Here is a 19,905-nt window from a genome sequence, read left to right as displayed (position 1 = left end):
GGAGTACGAAGACGAAATGAAGACAAATTTAACTTAAAGACTTCCCGTACAACACAGACTCACACACACTTGCTTGCATGCACACACACACACGAGTGCACACACAATACACACACACACACAAACACTCAAGTTCAGCTGTTTACACCGGAGCTGAATCCTAAAACTGGAAGCATTAAAGTACTTTAAGTTTTATATCAAGTGTTTTATCATTTGTATGTCACAGAATGAGATCATTTTCATAGGAGGTGAGGAAAAATCTTAAAGGGAAAATCCACCGTAAAACATGATTCGCAGAGTTGTTACAAAGAGCGGTTGAAAAGTTGAAAAGGGTGAAGAGGAAAAAGTTAGAAAGTTAGAAAATAGAAAACAAAGACTAATCTGTAAAGTCACCAAAAGACACTCAGTGGAAAATGAATGAGAGACGATGAGTGACAGACTGAGCATTAAAACTTATAACACCATAAAATGGCTCTAAAACTGTTGTTGAGCTGGAAACACTTTTCTAATGTTACAGTGTGCAGAGAGTCGTCATCTGTCTGTCTTCTGTCCACAGCTGACTGAGTTACAAAATCCAGCCTAAAACACTTTTCACTGTGTTTTCAACAAATCATTTTGCTGCAACATCTGGCACTGCTGCGCAAACAGATGGCAACTCAATGCATATATAATATCTCATATGTATATTTATGTATATGAGAATAAATCAAAAGGTTTTAAAGGCAAAGTTTCCCCTCAAAACACTTCAACACTCCCACAGATAACTGGCTGTGATGTTGCATCCAGATATTTCCAGCAGCTGCAATGGAGTTTGATATGAGAAAATGTTTCAGGATGTAAAACATCAGCGGTAAACGTCAGGTTTTGGTGTCAGTCCCTCAGAATCAAAGAGCGACGGCTTCTTTCTAGAGCCGCCATTTTGCACCAAGAGACGTTCAACAATCATACAGGGAGAAATCCATCGTAGAAGAGGAGAGAGACCAATTTCTCCACCCACAGGAGCAGGAGAGAGACCAGAATGCAATGCAGCAGAGAGACAGGTTGGAGTTTGAGTAAGAGGATGGACTCTTGCTCTGCTATCACCAGTGTTGGGGTTGTTACTGGAAAAAGTAATAAATTACACATTACTTGTTACTTTTTTTTAAAGTAATGAATTACTTTATTTATTACTCCCTGAGAAAAGTAATTAGTTACACTAGTTGTTCCCTTACTTTTGCGTTACACCCTAAAACCATTGTACCAGGCTTATTTGTGTTTATTGGGCCGATAAATATTGTCGAGCTAAACCACATTACCAGCAGAAGAATCTAAATAATGACAGACACTATATCTTTCTTTAAGGTTTTTAATAAAGACAGAGCCTACAGCATTAAATTCAGACTTTCAGAGTCGTATTTACCACTTTGTTGGCTCCTTCATGTGTCAAAATAAGTGATGCTGCTTGTTGTGAACCTCTTGGTTAAGGGGGGAAATGTGGTTTTGGTAAGATAGCATAGGAGGAAACTAAAAAGTACAAGGTTAAGATAAAGTTTTGGTTCCAGTTCCAAGTGTATTTTAAAGTTTAAGTAATAATCTGTGACATCGTACAAAGAAATGTCTGTTTTGCTTCCCTTTATCATTGATTGATATAACACAACAGTGATCCAACCTATATCCAGTTAAAGCTTTCCCATTGTCTGCCGGTGTCTGGTAGCTCTTTCCTGGAAAAATCCTCTGCCACACAGGAAGTGATGCGTTTTATGTTTCCGGTTTGTTTGGAATCAACAGAAGAAGAAGAATGAGCAGCGACAGCCACCATGGCTGAACAGACAAAGCAGCCAAAAAGCAGCAAAAAGACAAAACAGCAATACTGCACAGATCGAGCAGCCAGATGTAAATGCATGGCTACAGGGTGTTAAAGAACTTAAAGAACTAAAATGAAGAGGTGAATGGTGGACTGGGTCTGATTTTCTGATTTAAGCGGGAAGATCCTTCATGAAGAAAAAGACCTGCAGTGATATTTTCTAGAAATGACGAGGATTTGGTCAGTAAAGCATAGGCTCGTGCAACAGGATTTGGTAAGTCAGCTATGTAGGACAGGATAGTTCATGTTGCACCTTGTAGGCCAGAAAAAAAGACACACTGATGTTTTATGGGGAGCTAATAAAGAGGCACCAGAAGAGGAGCGATGTGTTGTGACCCAGTTCCACTGAGAATCTGTTTAGAGCAGGATGGACAACCGAGAGACACGAAGAGCTGAGGGTCTGCAACCAAACAGCTGAGCTCACTGGTTCACATCAACCAGACAGGAGCAACTCACCAGGGCTGGAAGGAGTAGAATATCCTACTAGTAGAAGTACTGTTACTCAGAGTAAAAGTTACTTTTTAGAAAAGAGAAAACTGCTGTGATCTTCCCCATGTGATTCTAACATAATGAGAGGTCAGAGTTCAAACTAGATTATTTTAATTGGAAAATTAGGAAATTACAAAATAAAGTACACAAAGTAAAACCAGATTATTCTTCTCACTGTGAATGGATCTGGATTGGCCAATTTACATCGGTCTGGTTTCTGTTTGCATATGGACTGCTAAATCTATCCTCTGTAATGGATGTGACTTAATATGTAGTGAAGTGCAATACTTAAGTAAAAATGCACTCAAGTGACTTTAGAAAATGCTCAAAAAAGTACACAAAAAAAGCCACTCAATTACAGTAAGTTAAGTAAATGTAATTAGTTCCTTCCACCCTTGGAAATCACATCTAAAAACATGATTGAAAACTGTAATACTGTAATGTACTAAAACAAGCCAACACTGCCTAAAACATTTAAATGTATTATTCATCTTACGGCCAAAGCCGACGATGATCTGACAACCAGGAGACAATACGTGTGAGTCGGCAGAAGGCCATTTTGAGCAAGCAGATGGCCGACATCTCAGATGTTTCTCCCTCACTCTCTCTTACCTTCCGTTCTGTCTGAAGGATTTCTTGCAATAGAAAGTATTCATCTTAACACTAAACAGATAAACTTAAAAACAAAACAACCATCTCAGAGTTTCAGATCTTTTGAGCACCTTATTGTGCTACTGATTTCCCCCGGGGATTACTGCAGCATCCAGCTGACGGATTTGACAGAAAAGTCTGAATTAACAAAGCAGTGCTGCAGAGATTTCAATCAGGTTGCTCGTTAAGAGAAAACACAAATACATGTTGCTGTGGGTCAACAGAGTTTCAGTCTGGACATATTTTATTTATTATGTAAAGACAATAATCGTAGTCCATGATGTGAGGATAACGTTCCAACCAGATGTTTTATTTGTAAAATACAACGTAATTTATGGTTTGGTAATAAATGCTTACAGTAACACAAAGAACGAACAGAGAGAAACAATAATACAAAACTGAAATCGGCGGGTGCAGCAGAGTGAAGTGAGGTTTCCCTCGGTGTCCCTGTGGAGGAAGGAGACAGGACAGAGGGGAAGCTCTTCAGGTCAGGATGTCGTGCGCCTGCTGCTCCACCAGCATGGCCATGTTCTTAACGTCGCCGCACCAGAAGTCCAACCTCTCCTTCATACCTTTGATCTGAAACGGCGTCCAACACAGTGAGGGTGAGACGAGCCAGATGATATATTACACAATATATATCTGCTGTAGAAAATGTTCTCTCCGTCCCTCCTGCAACGACTCGTTTTGACACAACATCTGGCTCTGCTGCACAGACAGATGGCAACTTGATGCAAACTTCAAAATAAAAAAAAACATGAGAATAAATAAAAAAGGAAGAATCCACCCTGAAACACTTTACCAGGTACTCTATTCTATAAAGCCTCTTTGAGCTTCGGTCTCTGCTGGAATATTTCAGTAACTCTCCTCCCAAACTGGACCAAATGAAGGCATCATAGGGGATGCTGTGTGTGTAAAGTGACCTCTACTTCAGTTAGTGATTTCCTGCATTTCCCAGAATGCCTTGTGACAACTCCCAGAGAACGGGCCCCAACGTGTTGCACTCAGCTGAGGATTATACATCATCGTCAATGGAGAGCGCGATGGTGACAACAGAGCGAGTTTTTCCCCCAGGTGAGAAAAAGCGAGACTCGTGCCCCTTACTCAAAACCCAACCTGGCTGCATTGCATTCTGGTCCATCTCCTGCTCCTGTGGGTGGAGAAATCGGTCTCTCCTCTTCTACGATGGATTTCTCCCTGTATGATTGTTGAACTTCGGTGCAAAATGGCGGCTCTAGAAAGAAGCCCTCGCTCTTTGATTCTACAGTGCTGACACCGAATAAGAAAAACACTGCGGTCAAAATACTGCTGAAGGGCTGAGAAAAATTTACTTCATTATCTTCATCTTCATCATCTCCTGTCCAGACAAAAGTATTCTTGATACAGGAGTGGATGATATATATTGTTTAGTAGCACCTATGGGTCTTTTTTTTGTTACAAATGTAATCTAAAAATGAACCATGAAGTTTGACCTTCGAAAAACAAAAAAAACAGTTACTGCTGTTTACCTTTGTAGGGAAGAATACACGACCAATCAACAAAATATGCCAAGAATTGCAAGATACATCACCAGTAGCTGTTTCTAAAAGTGTTTGAGGGCGGATTTTTCCTTTAATGCTCAGGTTTCTAGTATCGCTCAGCATGTATGTATCAATTACTTTTCCTCAGCAAAAGGTCTGAATGCAAAGATTCAGGTTGCATTAAACAGAGAAATTACGGTTAATCAACCAATTACACAAACAAAAACATATTCCTTTCTCTTGTTGAATGCATAACTGAGTAGTGAGTGTTTACCTGCTGCAGGTCCAGCACTCTGGGCTGCACCCAGGTCATCTGCACCTTCTGGTCCACCTCATCAATGTTGCCTTTGATCAGGCCCACAGACAGAGCCTTCATCACCAGCAGCTCCACCTGCAGGGGAGCGACACACGAACCAGTTAACAAGCATCAAGAACAGCTCTGGGTTATGAGTTCTCCCAGCCAGCAGGACACACCACACATCTTTACACATTCCCCTGTAAAACCACCGATCTGTTCTTAACACAGCCAGGTTCTAGCTCCCTAAAACATATTTTATTATTTAGAGCAAAACTCAAGACCTCAAACTCATTATTACACCAACTGAGAGGAATGGGATCAGATTCTGTTGTTCTGTTTCAACAGTATTTTAGCAGGCTACAGTTCCTGAGGAGCTTTTGAGGGAAAAAGACCAAAAAAAAAGACTGATATGTAAAATCTAAAAACTTAACTGAGGCTTAACGCTCTCAGCCTAAATACAGTCTGTATAGACATAAATACAGAAACATAAAATGCAAATGAAACAGCCTTTTCCCCCTGGTAATCAAAGTTAGCCATGCTAACTACTGCCAAAGGTTTCATTGACAGTTATTGACAGATTGACTAAATATACTCGGTGTCTAACTGACCTCATTGACGGGGATCTTGGCACTCTGAGCGATCTCATGGAAGGTCAGCTGCCTGTGGTTTGCAGGACGGGTGAAAGTCATCTGGGAAGGGAAGGAGACATTTTAGAGTGCTTGAATATTCTTGTTTTGAAACATTCACACTGACAGGAGTGTCAGTTCAAGTAACAAGAGATGTAGTAATCTCCATCACTTGTGAAGTTTGGGAAAATGGTTGAAGCCAAACACTTTTCAATAAACTACAGGTCAGTTTGTTGATATTGCTTATCTGTGTCACACCAACTGCCACTGTTTCATGTTTCAAGTAAAGTTATTTGAGAAAGCATTTAGTCCTAACGCGCTCATTTGGAGTGAATGTGACTGGAAGAAATGACAGATCAAAGTTACTATATACGTACACACACACACACACACACACACACACAGTATATACAAGTTATTTTCTTTTTTTGGGTGAAGTTTTTCTCACCTCCATCACGCAGAGCAGCTGGATCTTCTGCATCAGTTTTGCCTCGTGTGCTGCAAGGTCAGGCTAGGACAGAGAGATAAAAATAAATAAGACTGTTGCCAATTAAAGGTGATCCACATGTATAAATAAAATTCCTTATACCGGGCTCCAGATATTATTCAGATCTTCAGGTGTTACCAGGGAAACATATTGCTAGCAAAAAGTTTTAATTTTAGATGCTAAACAGACAAAAGTATGAATTAACACTCCTTATTTTTCATATCTAGCAATCGGCCATTGTCTAAGCGGGACAATACTCATACTCATTCGAATACTACATTCGAATGGAATTAGTAAACCTATACCTCATTGGACATGATCCCTTTATCCCTTACTTATTGATCAAAAGTGACAAATCATTTCAACCTTTAACGTCTCAACACACAATATGTTGAACTGTTTACCTGCTGGCCCCAGGCGGACTTGAAGCCCTGGAATTTCTCCACGTTGCCTCCGTTGAAGGCGTACAGCGTGTCGATGAGCCACTGCTTGTCTGTGCTCCTCAGTGACTCCAAGACAGGATGCATCAGCTGCAAAGACACAGCAGAAAACACTGATGAATGAAGCGTGGAGAGCATGGTGGCTGACAGACAGAGGAACCGATGTCGAATCAAAACCCTACCAGCTCTCCGAAGTTGTAAACTCCTTCTCCTAACAGTCCAGCCAGGCCCAGTGTGAACGCCCTCTCCTGCTTCTCTGTCTCTGTTGGGTGAAGAACAATATTCAGTTATTCAGCTGTGGACAGGACCGACTAACTGGATTACAGTAAAATTCCTATAAATGAGTGAAGGTCCACTAATTTCCAAGTCCTTTAATTTCCGATAGAGCCGAACGACCAGGAAACCTTGGCTGATGTGCGGACGCTCAACAAGCTTGTCGGCCAAGAAAAGTTGGCCATGGTTGAACTTTTCATGGTCGTGGGCCATCAACAGCCAATCAGGTTTCTGCACTTCTTTGTTTCCCTACCAATCTTAAACAGTAGTTCTGCCTGGCAAGCGCAAAATGGATGAGAAGTTGGTTCCAGCCGTTCAAAGCTTCCTAGTTCTCTACAACTTTTAATTTGAAAGAGCACAGGAATAATCATCTCAAAAATGAAGCTTGGAAAAACGTTGCATCCATCATTGGGGTCGCTGGTAAACTCTGAAGTCATTTTGAGTTTTTTTGTTTGTTTTTTTACTTCTGCCAAGGAGGTAGCGTTTTTGTCCCTTCGTGTCTGTAGGCAGGATATCTCTTTTTATGAACGGTTTTCCATGAAATTTGGTGGACAGATAGGCCTTGGACCAAGGAAAAACTGATTAGATGATGGTGGTGATCCGGATCACCACCAACATCATCACTTCCGCAATTAGATAACGATAGACTTTTAGCTTTAGCTATGAAACTAACAGAGACAGAGACTTGGTTCCAAATCCTAAGGGAATGTTTGCAGGATCAAGAAGTTAATTTCACTTTGCAGTGTGAACGCAGCATGGATTTACCTGGCAGGTCTTTGATGTCCACACATCCCAGGTAGCGCAGAGCGTCCTTGTAGTAAGAGGCATGGTTCCCAATGATGCGGTAATATTTGCTAGAGAGGTCGTAGAAGCGGCCATGGACAGACGTCACCCCAGGCAAGTTATTCAACATTTCCTCTACCTCTTCAATGAGTTTCTGTAAGGACAACAGAAAAAACAGAGGCAACGTGTGGTGACTTAGGCAAGTTTTGTGTCAGCAGCTTGTAAAGGGAGACGGGAGAGAATTAAGGTTTTACCTTTGTGGCTGGAAGATCGTTGATCTCCAGTTTAAGACTGCCAATAGATGTCTTGCAGAGAATGACGGCCTCTTCACTGCTTTTCACCTGGAATACGGAGACACACAAGGCTTTATCAAAAACAGAGTTTGTAAATTGTGTCTCTGGTGGCAGTTCAAAAATATCATAACTCAAAAATGTCATATTGGCATACACAATATACCAATATTGGTAGGTCAGCTTACTTTTTCCTTGGTCTTCTCGAGGAAAGTGATGGCATCTTTAGGATCTGGAAACAAGAACTTTTGCTTAAACACTACATGTATGAAAACAATCCAAACAAAAAACAAGAGCATCCTACAGAGAAATATTCCTTATTGCTCAAAGTTGTTCTTACCTGTCATCTGTCTGGCAACATAGAGTATAATCTCCACCAGCGACAGTGGATTGATTCTGTTAAGGGAGCAGAAATACTAATTAGCAGCAAAACAACCAACCAACAACCAGTAAATATTAAATAGTGAAGTGTTACATGGGAAGACTGAATATTCGAGCCAAATTTACCACACCTGTGCTCGAAGTCACTGATGAAATTTTCGTAGAGCTGCAAGAAGGAAATAGGAAATGTCACAGTTTGAAAATGTTCAGGATCTTGATAAATTTCCAATAGTATTTGAACAATACCACATAATTTGGTGTTGCAGCCCTGTATTCCATTAATTAGGTGAATCACACAGCGACTATCACTGTATGCTTAAAATGGAAGGAATTTTACACAAAAATAGCAGACAATCACTAAAACATGTCCAGCAATAGATGACCAGCCACCCAGTCTCAGCCCTAGATAAGACAAATTGTAAGTTTAATGTCAAAATAATCCAAATTAACCCTTTAATCAAAGAAGCATTTTTTGGTATATTATCAAAATTCATAACATGCAGTTGCCTCTAGAAAGTGGCAACCCATGAACACCAACAAACCCTTCACATCCTATTTTCAAGTCCTCTGAATGCCAATGATACACTATCTGTGCACTATCTGAGCAGCAGACACTCTGCTCAGATCTGGTGCAGTATGGGATACACAGTTGTGTAAATGACTGCCAGTCAACAAGGGTCTAAGGTATTAAATCAGCCTCAAACCATCATGCCAGGCCTAGGTCACCTTAGCAGCTGTTTCTCCTCATTAATTTCTCTACTCTTTGGAGAATAATTCAGGAGAGTCATGTCTGTCCTGAGGCTCTCTGGCACGAGTCTGATGGTTTGAGGCTTCAGACTCTCGTTAACCTGTAGCTGTTTGGTCAATTGCACTCCAGACCAGAGGAACTTCAGTCGCTCCGTCCTCAAAGGGACAGACTGAAATACAAGGACGTTACATTTTCCCTTGAGGAGAACATGAAAATGAGAGACATCAACAGCTTATTGTGTTCATAGATTACAGACAAGTCACCACATGCTACCAATCTTTGACGACAGATGAAAAAAATAACCCATCAAAGCTGATTGACAGTACATGATCCTCAGCCATGGTATCATTGGAAGTACAGCACTAAAATATGAATGTGTGACTGATGTTTTGCTGTTACCTGTATGAGGCCATCCCCCGTTTTGAAGCAAGGATCTTTAACGAACTCTGTCAGCTTCAGTGTTAACTGATGCCACAATCTGTCAAGGACAAAAGAAACAGCGTTACTTAAAGATAGTGACAGTCTCTAGTTCATCTCAATTACACCGATTAGCTAGCTGAATCATAGCCGCTGGTTAGATAATCATTTTGGTGCCATAGAATCCAATGCGATCCAATCCAAGTGATTTTTTTTTTTTTTTTAAATGGAGAACACAAAAATTGAGAATGTTTTCATTGCTTTTCTTAACAGCAATGTCCTTTGGTTTGGGGCTATGCTATACATGTAAAGTAGATTTCTTTTAAATTAGATGATGCTAGCTCGCCAGTTGACCGTTTGTTGAAGTAACTAATGTCAAGTTATGTTTATTTATATAGCCCTGTATCACAAGCATGTCTCAAAGGGCTTTACATACCATCACATACATACATCGCAATATACCATACTATACCATGTACATGCACACTACATCATGTACATATACTACATCATTACTACATCATGTACATACTAGACACTACAAAGCCAGATACACGTTTGCAAGTTTGTTGCCAATGCCATCATCTACAGTTAACCTCAACAATACAGTGACTAAGAACTTTACCGGTCAAGCTAACTTAGCTAGGAAAACTTGTGGCAGAGTGACACATTGTGTATTCCACTGGCCTGAGCCTGGAGGTGGGTTCAAAGTTTCAACCCGTAAAATAACATTTGATTAATTTGACTAGTAGTTAGCACTCGCAGTGGATTTCCACGCTGATTTTGAGGAACGAATATGTGGATAGCATTAGCTAACCCTGGGCTACTACAGCTAACGTTAGCTCCATGCATGACTCAGCGTACACTTCCAATGAAAGAGCTAACGGTAGCTAGCGATAGCAAAGCAAGCTGAACGTTAGTTAGCTGGTTTGTAGGTTTTACTTTTTGTTGTACAGATCCTCCAGTGTGTGCCACTCCCCTGCCATCTCCGGGGTCGAGCTGTTGCTCTGCTGCTGCTTGAGGTATCCGCTAACATCTTTCATTGTAGCGACAGTCTGGATCTTAATTTTACTACCGAATCAGGATCGTTGTTAAATTTTAGCTAACGTTTACTAGCTTGTGCTTCCTGCTGTACTGTGGGTCTGCTGGACGCAAAGAATGACGGGAAACGAAGGAGGCGTTACCATAGAGACTGTTTTATGTCTATGGAAATTTGATTATTTTATAAGTAAATTTGATTATTTTATACATGCTTTATATCCATTGCCTTGTGAACTGTTCATCATCAATATATAATCGACAATAACGATACAAAATCTACAGCATAGTCTGTATTATTTCCGAGCTGTTGTGTTTACATCAGACATTACGGTATTTGCTGGCACGTCTGTCATGAGGTCAAAGGTTACGGGAGACAACAACAAAGTGACATTTGCAGCAGGCAGAGAGGCATTAGTTAGCTGCTTAATAACCTGATTTCACTGGGAGAAAATGTGTTAACAGTTCTTGTATCCGCGTCTAAGCTTTCTACTTGTAAAATACTGTGCCAATAGGAACCGAACAATGAATAGCTGTGAATAGTTTTGTTTGCATTACAGCTGAACTATGGCTTCTTTAGTCAGCTCTTCATCAATGTTACCTGTCAGCTGCAGACTTTGTTTTTATCGCAGTCTGTGTTCAAGAAGAATCAGGGCCATCTCTGCACAAGGTTAGTAGACAACTGAATTCAAGCAATAATCTATGAAGTATTTATGAGTGATGATGTGACACCTGTCTGTTTTTTTTCTTCTTAGATCAACAAAGAGTGACAGGCTTTGGTCAGAAGAGCCTGTGCCCAGCTCAGGGTTCAGCAGCTGTTTTCAGGTACTTTTCAACACCAGTTACTGTCCAGACAGCAAGATCCTGACTTTTCACCTGGGCTTTCCGTGTTCTGGTGTGTGTTTGGGTTTGCCACCTTTGACATAAAAATAAGGAACACAGCAGATCCAGACATGTGCTTTCAGGGTAAAGTAGGATGTAAAGTTATCTAATGTTTATGTAAGGAATGCTTTCTTATGGATAGGGATGACCTGCAACCCTATACACCCACACACACACACACACACACACACACACACATACAGACACAGATTATGCTGCAAGCCACAGTGCGTACTTTAGTGAATCTATAATTGCAGGTACGTTTTGCATTTCTAAATGAGTAAATAAAGTAAACGTTTGTCAAAAAGAAATATATATTCTTACAAAACATCCCTAAAATACATAGTTACTACTGGCCGAGCTAAAGCCATGATAATCTCAGATATTTATTTGAGAAAGAGGTTACCTGTCATTTTCAGAACTGATTTTAACATTTTACTGATCACTTTTAAAGCACATCTTGGTCTGACACCTAGCTACATTTCAGATCTTTTAACCCCATATATGAACCAGAGTCCAGCCTGCTGGCTGTTCCTCAGGCTGGACTGAGAGCAAAAGGTGATCCAGCATTTCCCATCAGAGCCACCACACTGTGGAACAGCCTGCCAGAGGAAATTAGGCTAGAAAAGCCAGTACCATCTTAAGACACACTTTTATAGACTTGTACAAGTAATTGTTTCTCATTTTTAGTCTTGTATTGTGGCCATGTGTTCTCTATTACTGTGTGTGTTTTGTGCCTTGTTTCTCTCACTCTCTATAAAACACTCTGTGAACTTTATTATTATTATTATTATTATTAGTCTCCAGGGCATCCCAGTGGTTAGAGATCCTGCTCTTTAATTGGAAAGCCACAGGTTTGATCCCTCTCACAGCCAGTTTCCACCTGTTGAAATGTCCTTGAGCAATTCTGTAAATCCCTCTCTGGTCCTGGTCTGCAGCAGACTGATAACATGGACTCTGATCCCTCTGGTGAAACACATGTACTCTATTTACGCGCGTCTCAGTGGAGCATGTGCAGATAAACAAACGTCTCATCCCTGTTTTGTTTCTGCACAGACCCGACTCTCCCTGGTGGAATGGGATCAGAGGGCTTTTCTCCGGGGGCGGCGGCGCGGGCGTCAGGCAGCAAACCCTGGAGGACGTCGCTAAAAACATCCAGGAGCGGAAATACAAGAGAGTGGTGGTGATGGCTGGAGCTGGGATCAGCACGCCTAGTGGCATCCCAGACTTCAGGTAAAAAAAAATAAAAGTTTAGATCCTATCCTATCCTGTCCTAATATTCCTGTCCCAGTATTTTATCAATTCACTGCAAATCGGCGGTGGATTCCCAGTCCCAGAGTGTTTGAAGCGTCTCTCGCCTCTCAGATCCCCAGGCAGCGGTCTCTATGACAACCTCCAGCAGTATGACCTGCCGTACGCCGAGGCCATATTTGAGATCAACTTTTTCCATCGAAACCCGAAGCCCTTCTTTGCGCTGGCCAAAGAGCTGTATCCGGGGAATTACCAGCCCAACCTGACGCACTACTTTGTCCGCCTGCTGCACCAGAAGGGCCAGCTGCTCAGGATGTACACGCAGAATATTGACGGGCTGGAGAGACGTAAGTCCAGTCATAGCGTTTATGTTTTTGCCTCTTAATGCATTATTTTTGATACCTTTAAGCAGAGGTGGGGACTCGAGTCACATGACTTGGACTCGAGTCACAATTTGAATTGCTTGAGACTTGACTTGACTTGGGTTCTGCTGACTTCAGACTCGACTTTGACTTGTACTTTGATGACTTGAAAAGGTTTGTAAAGTCTTGACTTGAGATCTTGTGTTTGTGTAAATGACTTAGATTGAAAGTGATGAGATTTGTTCCAGCAGACGACTGAATTTAAATTGTTTTCTGAATTTGTATGGAATGATTGAATTTATTGAAGTTGAAACTGATTATAGAAATCAAACTCATGATGCTCTTACCAAGTTTTTATCCTATTAAAACCATATAGCATTGAAAAGTCCTAGATATTTAGTTTTCTTTAAGATATTAAATTGATACTGGACTCTTGATTTGTTCTGACTTGACTTGCTGTTCTACATTTAGACTTGAGACTTGACATTAATGACATGGACTTGACTTGGACTTGGGTTGGTAATCTACATTCAGACTTGTCACTTGACTTGAGACTTGTGCCTCAAGACTTGAGACTGACTTGGGACTCGAGCAAAGTTGACTTGGTCACACCTCTGCCTTTTAGAAATGATTACATGACTTTCTTAGAAGGAGTGTCCTGTCACTTCAGCCTGTGTGTTTGTTGACCTGTGTGTGTGTGTGTGTGTTCGTGTGTCAAGTGGCAGGGATTCCTCCTGAGAAGCTGGTGGAGGCTCACGGTACGTTCTCCACCGCCACCTGCACTGTTTGCCGGAGGAACTACAAGGGGGAGGAGCTGCGTGTGAGTTGGCTATACGTGTGGTCGACCTATGATTTACAATTTTGTATGTTTGAAATATCCTCTAATGATTCTGCATCTTCTTCATGTATGCTGTCAGCCAGATGTGATGAGCGGGACGGTCCCGAAGTGTCCGACCTGTACAGGAGTGGTGAAGCCTGATATCGTCTTCTTTGGGGAGGAGCTCCCGCAGCACTTCTTCAAGTACATCACAGACTTCCCTCTGGCCGACCTGCTGATCATCATGGGCACTTCACTAGAGGTGAGCGCCGCCGGCTTTAAATTGTTGTAAAGTGACTCAGTGCTTTGCATATAATCTTGAGCTCCACACATTCCAGATCAACCATGGTGTCTTAGGAAAAGGAAACAGGGTTTTCACCGCCGCACCATGATGACACTTTGAAAGTTGGGAAGTTGCAGGTTTTATATGATGGGAGAGGTGGATGGGGGGTTGTTCAAAAATCTGTGATGGTATTATTGGTTGGAAATTGTATGTAAGATACTTTTTTTTTCTTGGGCATTCATTGTTAAATACATGTATGTTATGATATGGAGAATTAGCTAACAAGCTGAAAAAGACATGTTTTATTTCATTGTGACTTTAATAGTTTCAAGTAGCTGGGACTGGCTCTCTCACTTCATACTCTGCTGTTCTTGGCAGATACATAGTAATAATAATAATAATAGTAAACATTATAGCACCTTTCAAAACAATTGTTACAAAGTGCTTAACAATGCATAAAAGCATAGATTAAAATATAAAGGAAGTAGTATCAATAAAAACAACAAGCAACAAGAACAATAAAGTAAAAATAGAACAACTACAAAACAATTAAAGTAACTCAAATAAAAATAATTTTGGGGAAGAATTTCCAAAAGATGAGTCTAAGCTAAAAAGACGTTTGTTATAACCTGTAGATTCATATGTGACAAGTGAAAACATACAGTATAATATGTCATCAAACCTCGACTTGCTGCTGTTCCTTCCTCTGCCTGTAGGTGGAGCCGTTTGCCAGTCTGGCGGGAGCGGTGCGCGGCTCTGTTCCTCGGCTGCTCATCAACAGGGACTTGGTGGGGCCGTTCTCCTGGGGGAACCCGAGGCCGAGCGACGTGGTGCAGCTGGGGGACGTGGTGAGCGGGGTGCAGGCGCTGGTCCGGGCCCTCGGCTGGACGCGGGAGCTGGACGCTCTGATGGAGGCCAGCGCTGAGACAGTGAGGGTTTCATTTACTAACACACACGCCGATTCTGACTGTTATCCGTCAGAGTTCCCATGGGTCATTTGGGCTTTTATCTGGCTCTACATCATGATATACACTACCAGTCAAAAGTTTGGACACACACTATTTTTCATATTTTAGAATAATAGTAAAGACATAAAAACTATGAAATAACACAAATGGATTTATGCAGTGACCAAAAAAGTGTTAAACAAATCAAAACTATCTTATATTTTAGATTCTTTAAAGCAGCCGCCCTTTGCCTTGATGGAAAGACAAAGGCTTTAGAAAGAAATTCATACACAGGATCAACTTCATTATTTATATTTGTCTAAGAAACAAATTTCAAGCATTTAAGCAGAAGCCTTTAGATCAAAATGGCTTTAAGAGAATGAAAAACACAGTACATTCAATCAGGTGTGTCCAAACTTTTGACTGGTAGTGTATGTAGAGGAAAAAAGAAGAAAAAATCAAAGGCATATAAAGTTAAAAAGCCTTTATTATTCTTGGCTATTTCATGTTAAAAAGAGAGAAAAAGAAAGAGAGGGAGCATTATCCACACTTTGTATGTTATAAAATAAAGTTCACTTGTGTTGAATGTATTTATTTTATCTACAGGCTGCAGGGAAGACACAGGAGTGAGACATCCCTCTACATCAGACCTGGAGGTGTGACCTGATCCACTGGACTCAGTACCAGCTCCAAAACTGCAGGACTAAATCCAGCTGACTTCACTGAACACGCTGCACTTTGACAGCGGCTGCTCAGTTGATGCTCTAATAGAAACATTATGTCACTGGAGACTCCCGGTCTGGCACAAAAACAAATGATGCAGAAGTTTAAGGGTTGTTTATGCTTCATCCGGTTACAGGAACGTTTTTAAATCAAATATCACTACAATGTAGATTGTTCCAAATCAGCCGTCTCATTTTCTTTGATATCAAGAAAATGAGAAAAGTAGTTGTCAGTAGGGAGTTGTCAGTCTCTTATATAGACTCTTCATGCGGACCCAAGAAGAAAGATGTACAGTGTGATAGATTTTATTTATTTGTCTGTTGTTTCTTGAAATGTAGCATCAAGCAGTGTGATGTAAAAGTTTTACCTACGAAACACGATGACATCATTAATGACGGCTGTTGTTTGTATGAAGAACCACCCAGTTTATTCCACCACACCAACTAAACAAAGAATAATCATGTGGTACTTTCACATCAACATTCAAATGCATTAAGTAAGTAAAACTTTATTTATATCGCAACTTTTTTAAAACACACAGTTTACAAAGCGCTTCACAAAGAGAGAATAAAAAAAGAAGACATGAAAGACATAAATGGACACAAAGTAACAAAACACCTTTAAGAAGAGACAAACCCTTACCCTAGCTATCTTAAAATACAATCATATACATATATAAAGTAAAAAACACACTTATGATAAGAGGCCAAACCTATAGAAATACACACATAAAATCATACATACACAAATCATAACCAAGTAAAAAGAAGAAACCCATACAACCACTTTTCACTTTTTTCATTTTTCACAACCGCTTGTATTTAACCAGCAGAGGGAGCCAAAGGATCACCTTGACCATAATGAACATTACTTGTTGGTCGCCTCAATGGTGTTTTTGTAATGGAAACTGCTGCTGAAAGAGTTCAGGATGCTGTGGAAGTGTCGCTCTGCTCCTCAAGTCCAGTCACTGACCACCAGGTCGCAGAAGTCAAGTTAGTTCATCTCTAATCTGCTTTGACAGGACAGAACATCACATGAAAACCGAATCAAAGCAGGTATTTATCATTTGGGTCTTAAAGGTCAGAGGAATCACAAACCTGCAAGGCGTCTCCTCAACCAGAGAGCTCAGAAAGTCTCATTGAGTTTGAGTGTGATGGTTCAGCTCATGTAGAGTCTCTGAACTGTAAATGCAAAGTTTTACTTCAAAATGAATAAGCAAGGTTCAAGAGTCTTCTGTGGATTCTTTATTCAGACATGCCTGGTTCAGTTCAGTGTTCCAGACAAGCAACAAAGAAGTGACAAAGAACGGAGTTGAGGATCCACTTATATAGGTTAAAGTAAACAAAACCGTAAATCCCAAACCCACTTGGCTCAAAACCAACCCACCAGTTCGTACTTCTAACTGCGTGTCCACCTATAGAATCACTCAAAACCACACATAACCATATATAGTACACGTACACGCATACATGCACTGATTACATCATTATGGTACGAAGAGAAGAAAAGACACTCTACTCTGAGAACAAAGAACAGACTGTGTTATTCATATAAAAAGCACAATATTCATTTTATTTCTTACAGAACGTTGTCTGGTCACTGTACAGTTAGACTTTAAAGGAAAACCTGAGGAGCAGCGTACAGGAACAACTAGTGACTTTTCATGCCACTCAGCACCCGTAGAGAAGTCTTTAGAAGAGACAAAGATAAATGAAACTGAAACAAACAACCTTCTGACTACCTTCAGTCTGTGATGAAGAAATTTTGTTCTGATTGCAACTGTCTGAACTTGATCACCTGCAGGTCAATATCCAGATACCAGTCAGCATCGTCAGTCCTGAGTGGAGTGTGATCGGCACAAGGAGACATTAAAGGAAAAATCCACCGTCAAATCCTCTTACACTGTTAGATATCATCAATCTGTGATGTCCAAGGCATTCCAGGAGTTATTTTGTGATGAAGTGTTGTAATTAACTTTTTTGGAGAACCCATTTTCCACCTGCCTCGTCTCCTCGTCTGTTGTACTTGATTCATGGACCAAAGATTAGCCGGAGCTCTAAAACTTTTTGTTCAGAAATCCATTTTGGACGCTCCTCTCTCTCTTAAGCAATTAATTAAAGCCTCTGTAATTTGGAAATTGCAGAAGTTCATATTGATTAATTGTTCTGCTCTACTTGCTAGGTTAATGAAACACATTAAAGAACAAAATGAAAACATCAAATGACTAGAATGTAAAAAGGCAGAGTCAAGGATATAAAAAATGGCTCTGAAAAAGTTGCAGCAGCCTAAAGAAAACCTTCATAAAGGCAACTTATCCAAACTGAAATGATGGAGGAGCTACAAACACACAGTGTCCAGTCTCTTTATAACGGTTCATGAGATTAAAAAGGCCAAATATACTTTGTCTCTGCTGTTATCGTGGTTTGCTGCACATCCAAGGAAGTAAAGATGGAAAACACTCTATACTACTTGAAATAGCTATGCAGGAAGGTTCTAACACAATTGGTAAAAAACATAATATTGTCATCATCGTTGATTAATCATCTTAAACAGAATATGTGGCTGATGTTTTCTGATATTGATCACTATTGCTGATGTAAATGGTTGATTAGTAAAGGCCATATCCATGATCTGGGTCATGGGTGCTGTGCCCAGAGGTGGAAAGTCACTAAATACATTTACTCAAGTACTGTACGTAAGTACAATTTTGAGGTTCTGGCACTTTACTTGAGTATTTCCATTTTTTGAGACTTTCTACTTTTCCTCCACTACATTTCAGAGGGAAATCTTGTACTTTTTCCTCCACTACATTTATCTGACAGCTGTAGTTACTATATTTTGCAGAATAAGGTTTTACATGCAAAACATACAATAAGATCTTAAAATATGTTGCATTGTTAGAGTACTTGGGAGTACTTGTATATGCTTCCACTTTGCCGTGCCAATTTTCATTATTTCTGCCTAAAACCATATGCTCTTCCTGGTCTTACTAATGACATCAAGAACTCTACTGTAGTCTTAACGGCTTTGATGTTCCTTTTCTTTTCCAGTTGTTTTTCAGATGGATGATGCAGTTGAAATGGGTTGAGCATGAGATCATTTCCACCGGTCACAGCAGCGTTCACCCAGGTTTTTGATTTTCTACCTGCAGTGGTGAGACACAATCTCTGTTTGGCTTCTGTTAATCCAAGAATTACAGGACAAAACCATGAAAAAGGAAACTGTCATAAACCAAAGCAGTTTTTTGCATTGCAACAAGAGGTGTCAGTACTTCAATGCATAACGGACATGAAAGTGAAGAGAATGCAGACAAAACTGTGTCACTAGTCAAATTATAAATTCAGTTTTTTGGTATATTTAGGTAAAAACACATAGTTGTGACTGGCAGGCAGCTGGTTAGTTATTTCAGCCTCTTGCAGACTAGCTACCATCATAGCAAGGGTAGAAACTGAGACATTGAAGCAAATTGAAAGTAGAAACGCCGCTTTTTTTCTAACATGAAGTCACCGAATGTTGATTAGGAGGTAATGAGGCTCTGTGCAAATCCTGATTTTCCAATTTGTGACTCACAGTTCAGTGGGTATTCAGGGTGTATTTTCCCCACTTGGTGGTAGGAAATTTCCCAGCTTCCATTAATGCAACTTTAATTCAAAAGCCTAAACGGTGGTAATTTACAACTCTATTTCCAAGTCTGTTATTTTATAGGCAACCATACTCATTTCCGAGTATCTCCTGGGGAGCAGAGATCCTCCACACTGTGGCCGTATAAATGGAGTTTTGAAATGGGCACTGAACTGTGAAAAAGGTACTTGGTTCAGTAATTTTGTCTCAATGCCAGCTATCTGAAATCAAAATCCATTTGGGATCCAGTCCCTATCCGCCTGGCAGGAGGTGGACTTGTACATGAAGCCGTCTAATGCTAAAAGACAAGACAGTCCGAGCTCAGACAGCACTCTGGATCCAACAAGGCTAATTAGTTTTTATCTGGGGAGCTGGAACATGGACGATACTCTGGAGATGTTGTAGAAAGATGATACTCTTTATTAGAAAGGTTTCCACATAAAACGTGGATATGGCATACAGTAGGCACAGTCAATAACCAAGCAGACATACTGTTGTAACAGGCAGTAATGGCTTAAAGGGCAATACCACTCAATTTAAGCCATCCTGTGGTCTAGGATACTTCAGTTTGGGAACATGAACAACTTTCTCCCACAAGCTGACAAGAGGACAAAGACTCTAATATGCAACAAGTGAGCTTTCTGTTAATTGAAGGGTTTCATTCAATGTTTTACATACATTTTGGGGAAGAAAATGTTACTATTACCTGACCATCACTCATTATAAAAAAAACAA

At 40.4% G+C, this 19,905-nt stretch overlaps 2 protein-coding genes across 2 annotated transcripts; one reads left to right on the top strand and one right to left on the bottom strand.

Moving 5' to 3' along the window:
* Nucleotides 1–3,209: 3,209 nt before the first annotated feature.
* On the bottom strand, nt 3,210–10,381 carry psmd13 (proteasome 26S subunit, non-ATPase 13). The gene is made up of 13 exons (XM_071921165.2): nt 10,189–10,381; nt 9,229–9,307; nt 8,213–8,247; nt 8,041–8,096; nt 7,889–7,932; nt 7,665–7,751; nt 7,393–7,564; nt 6,537–6,616; nt 6,319–6,444; nt 5,876–5,938; nt 5,410–5,490; nt 4,778–4,894; nt 3,210–3,562 (listed from the first exon to the last, which is right to left on the bottom strand). The coding sequence occupies exons 1-13, from the start codon at nt 10,287–10,289 to the stop codon at nt 3,467–3,469; spliced, it is 1,137 nt and encodes a 378-aa protein (XP_071777266.1). The 5' UTR covers nt 10,290–10,381; the 3' UTR covers nt 3,210–3,466.
* A 337-nt stretch (nt 10,382–10,718) lies between these two features.
* sirt3 (sirtuin 3) lies at nt 10,719–15,941 on the top strand. Its single transcript, XM_071921166.2, has 8 exons — nt 10,719–10,954; nt 11,040–11,109; nt 12,223–12,399; nt 12,532–12,764; nt 13,499–13,599; nt 13,697–13,858; nt 14,596–14,808; nt 15,433–15,941. Exons 1-8 carry the CDS (start codon nt 10,852–10,854, stop codon nt 15,454–15,456), a joined length of 1,083 nt encoding a protein of 360 aa, XP_071777267.1. The 5' UTR covers nt 10,719–10,851; the 3' UTR covers nt 15,457–15,941.
* The last annotated feature ends 3,964 nt before the right edge of the window (nt 15,942–19,905 follow it).

Source organism: Centroberyx gerrardi, chromosome 1 (genome assembly GCF_048128805.1).
Source record: "Centroberyx gerrardi isolate f3 chromosome 1, fCenGer3.hap1.cur.20231027, whole genome shotgun sequence".
Taxonomy (NCBI): domain Eukaryota; kingdom Metazoa; phylum Chordata; class Actinopteri; order Beryciformes; family Berycidae; genus Centroberyx; species Centroberyx gerrardi.
This window is presented reverse-complemented; position numbering and strand designations above follow the sequence as displayed.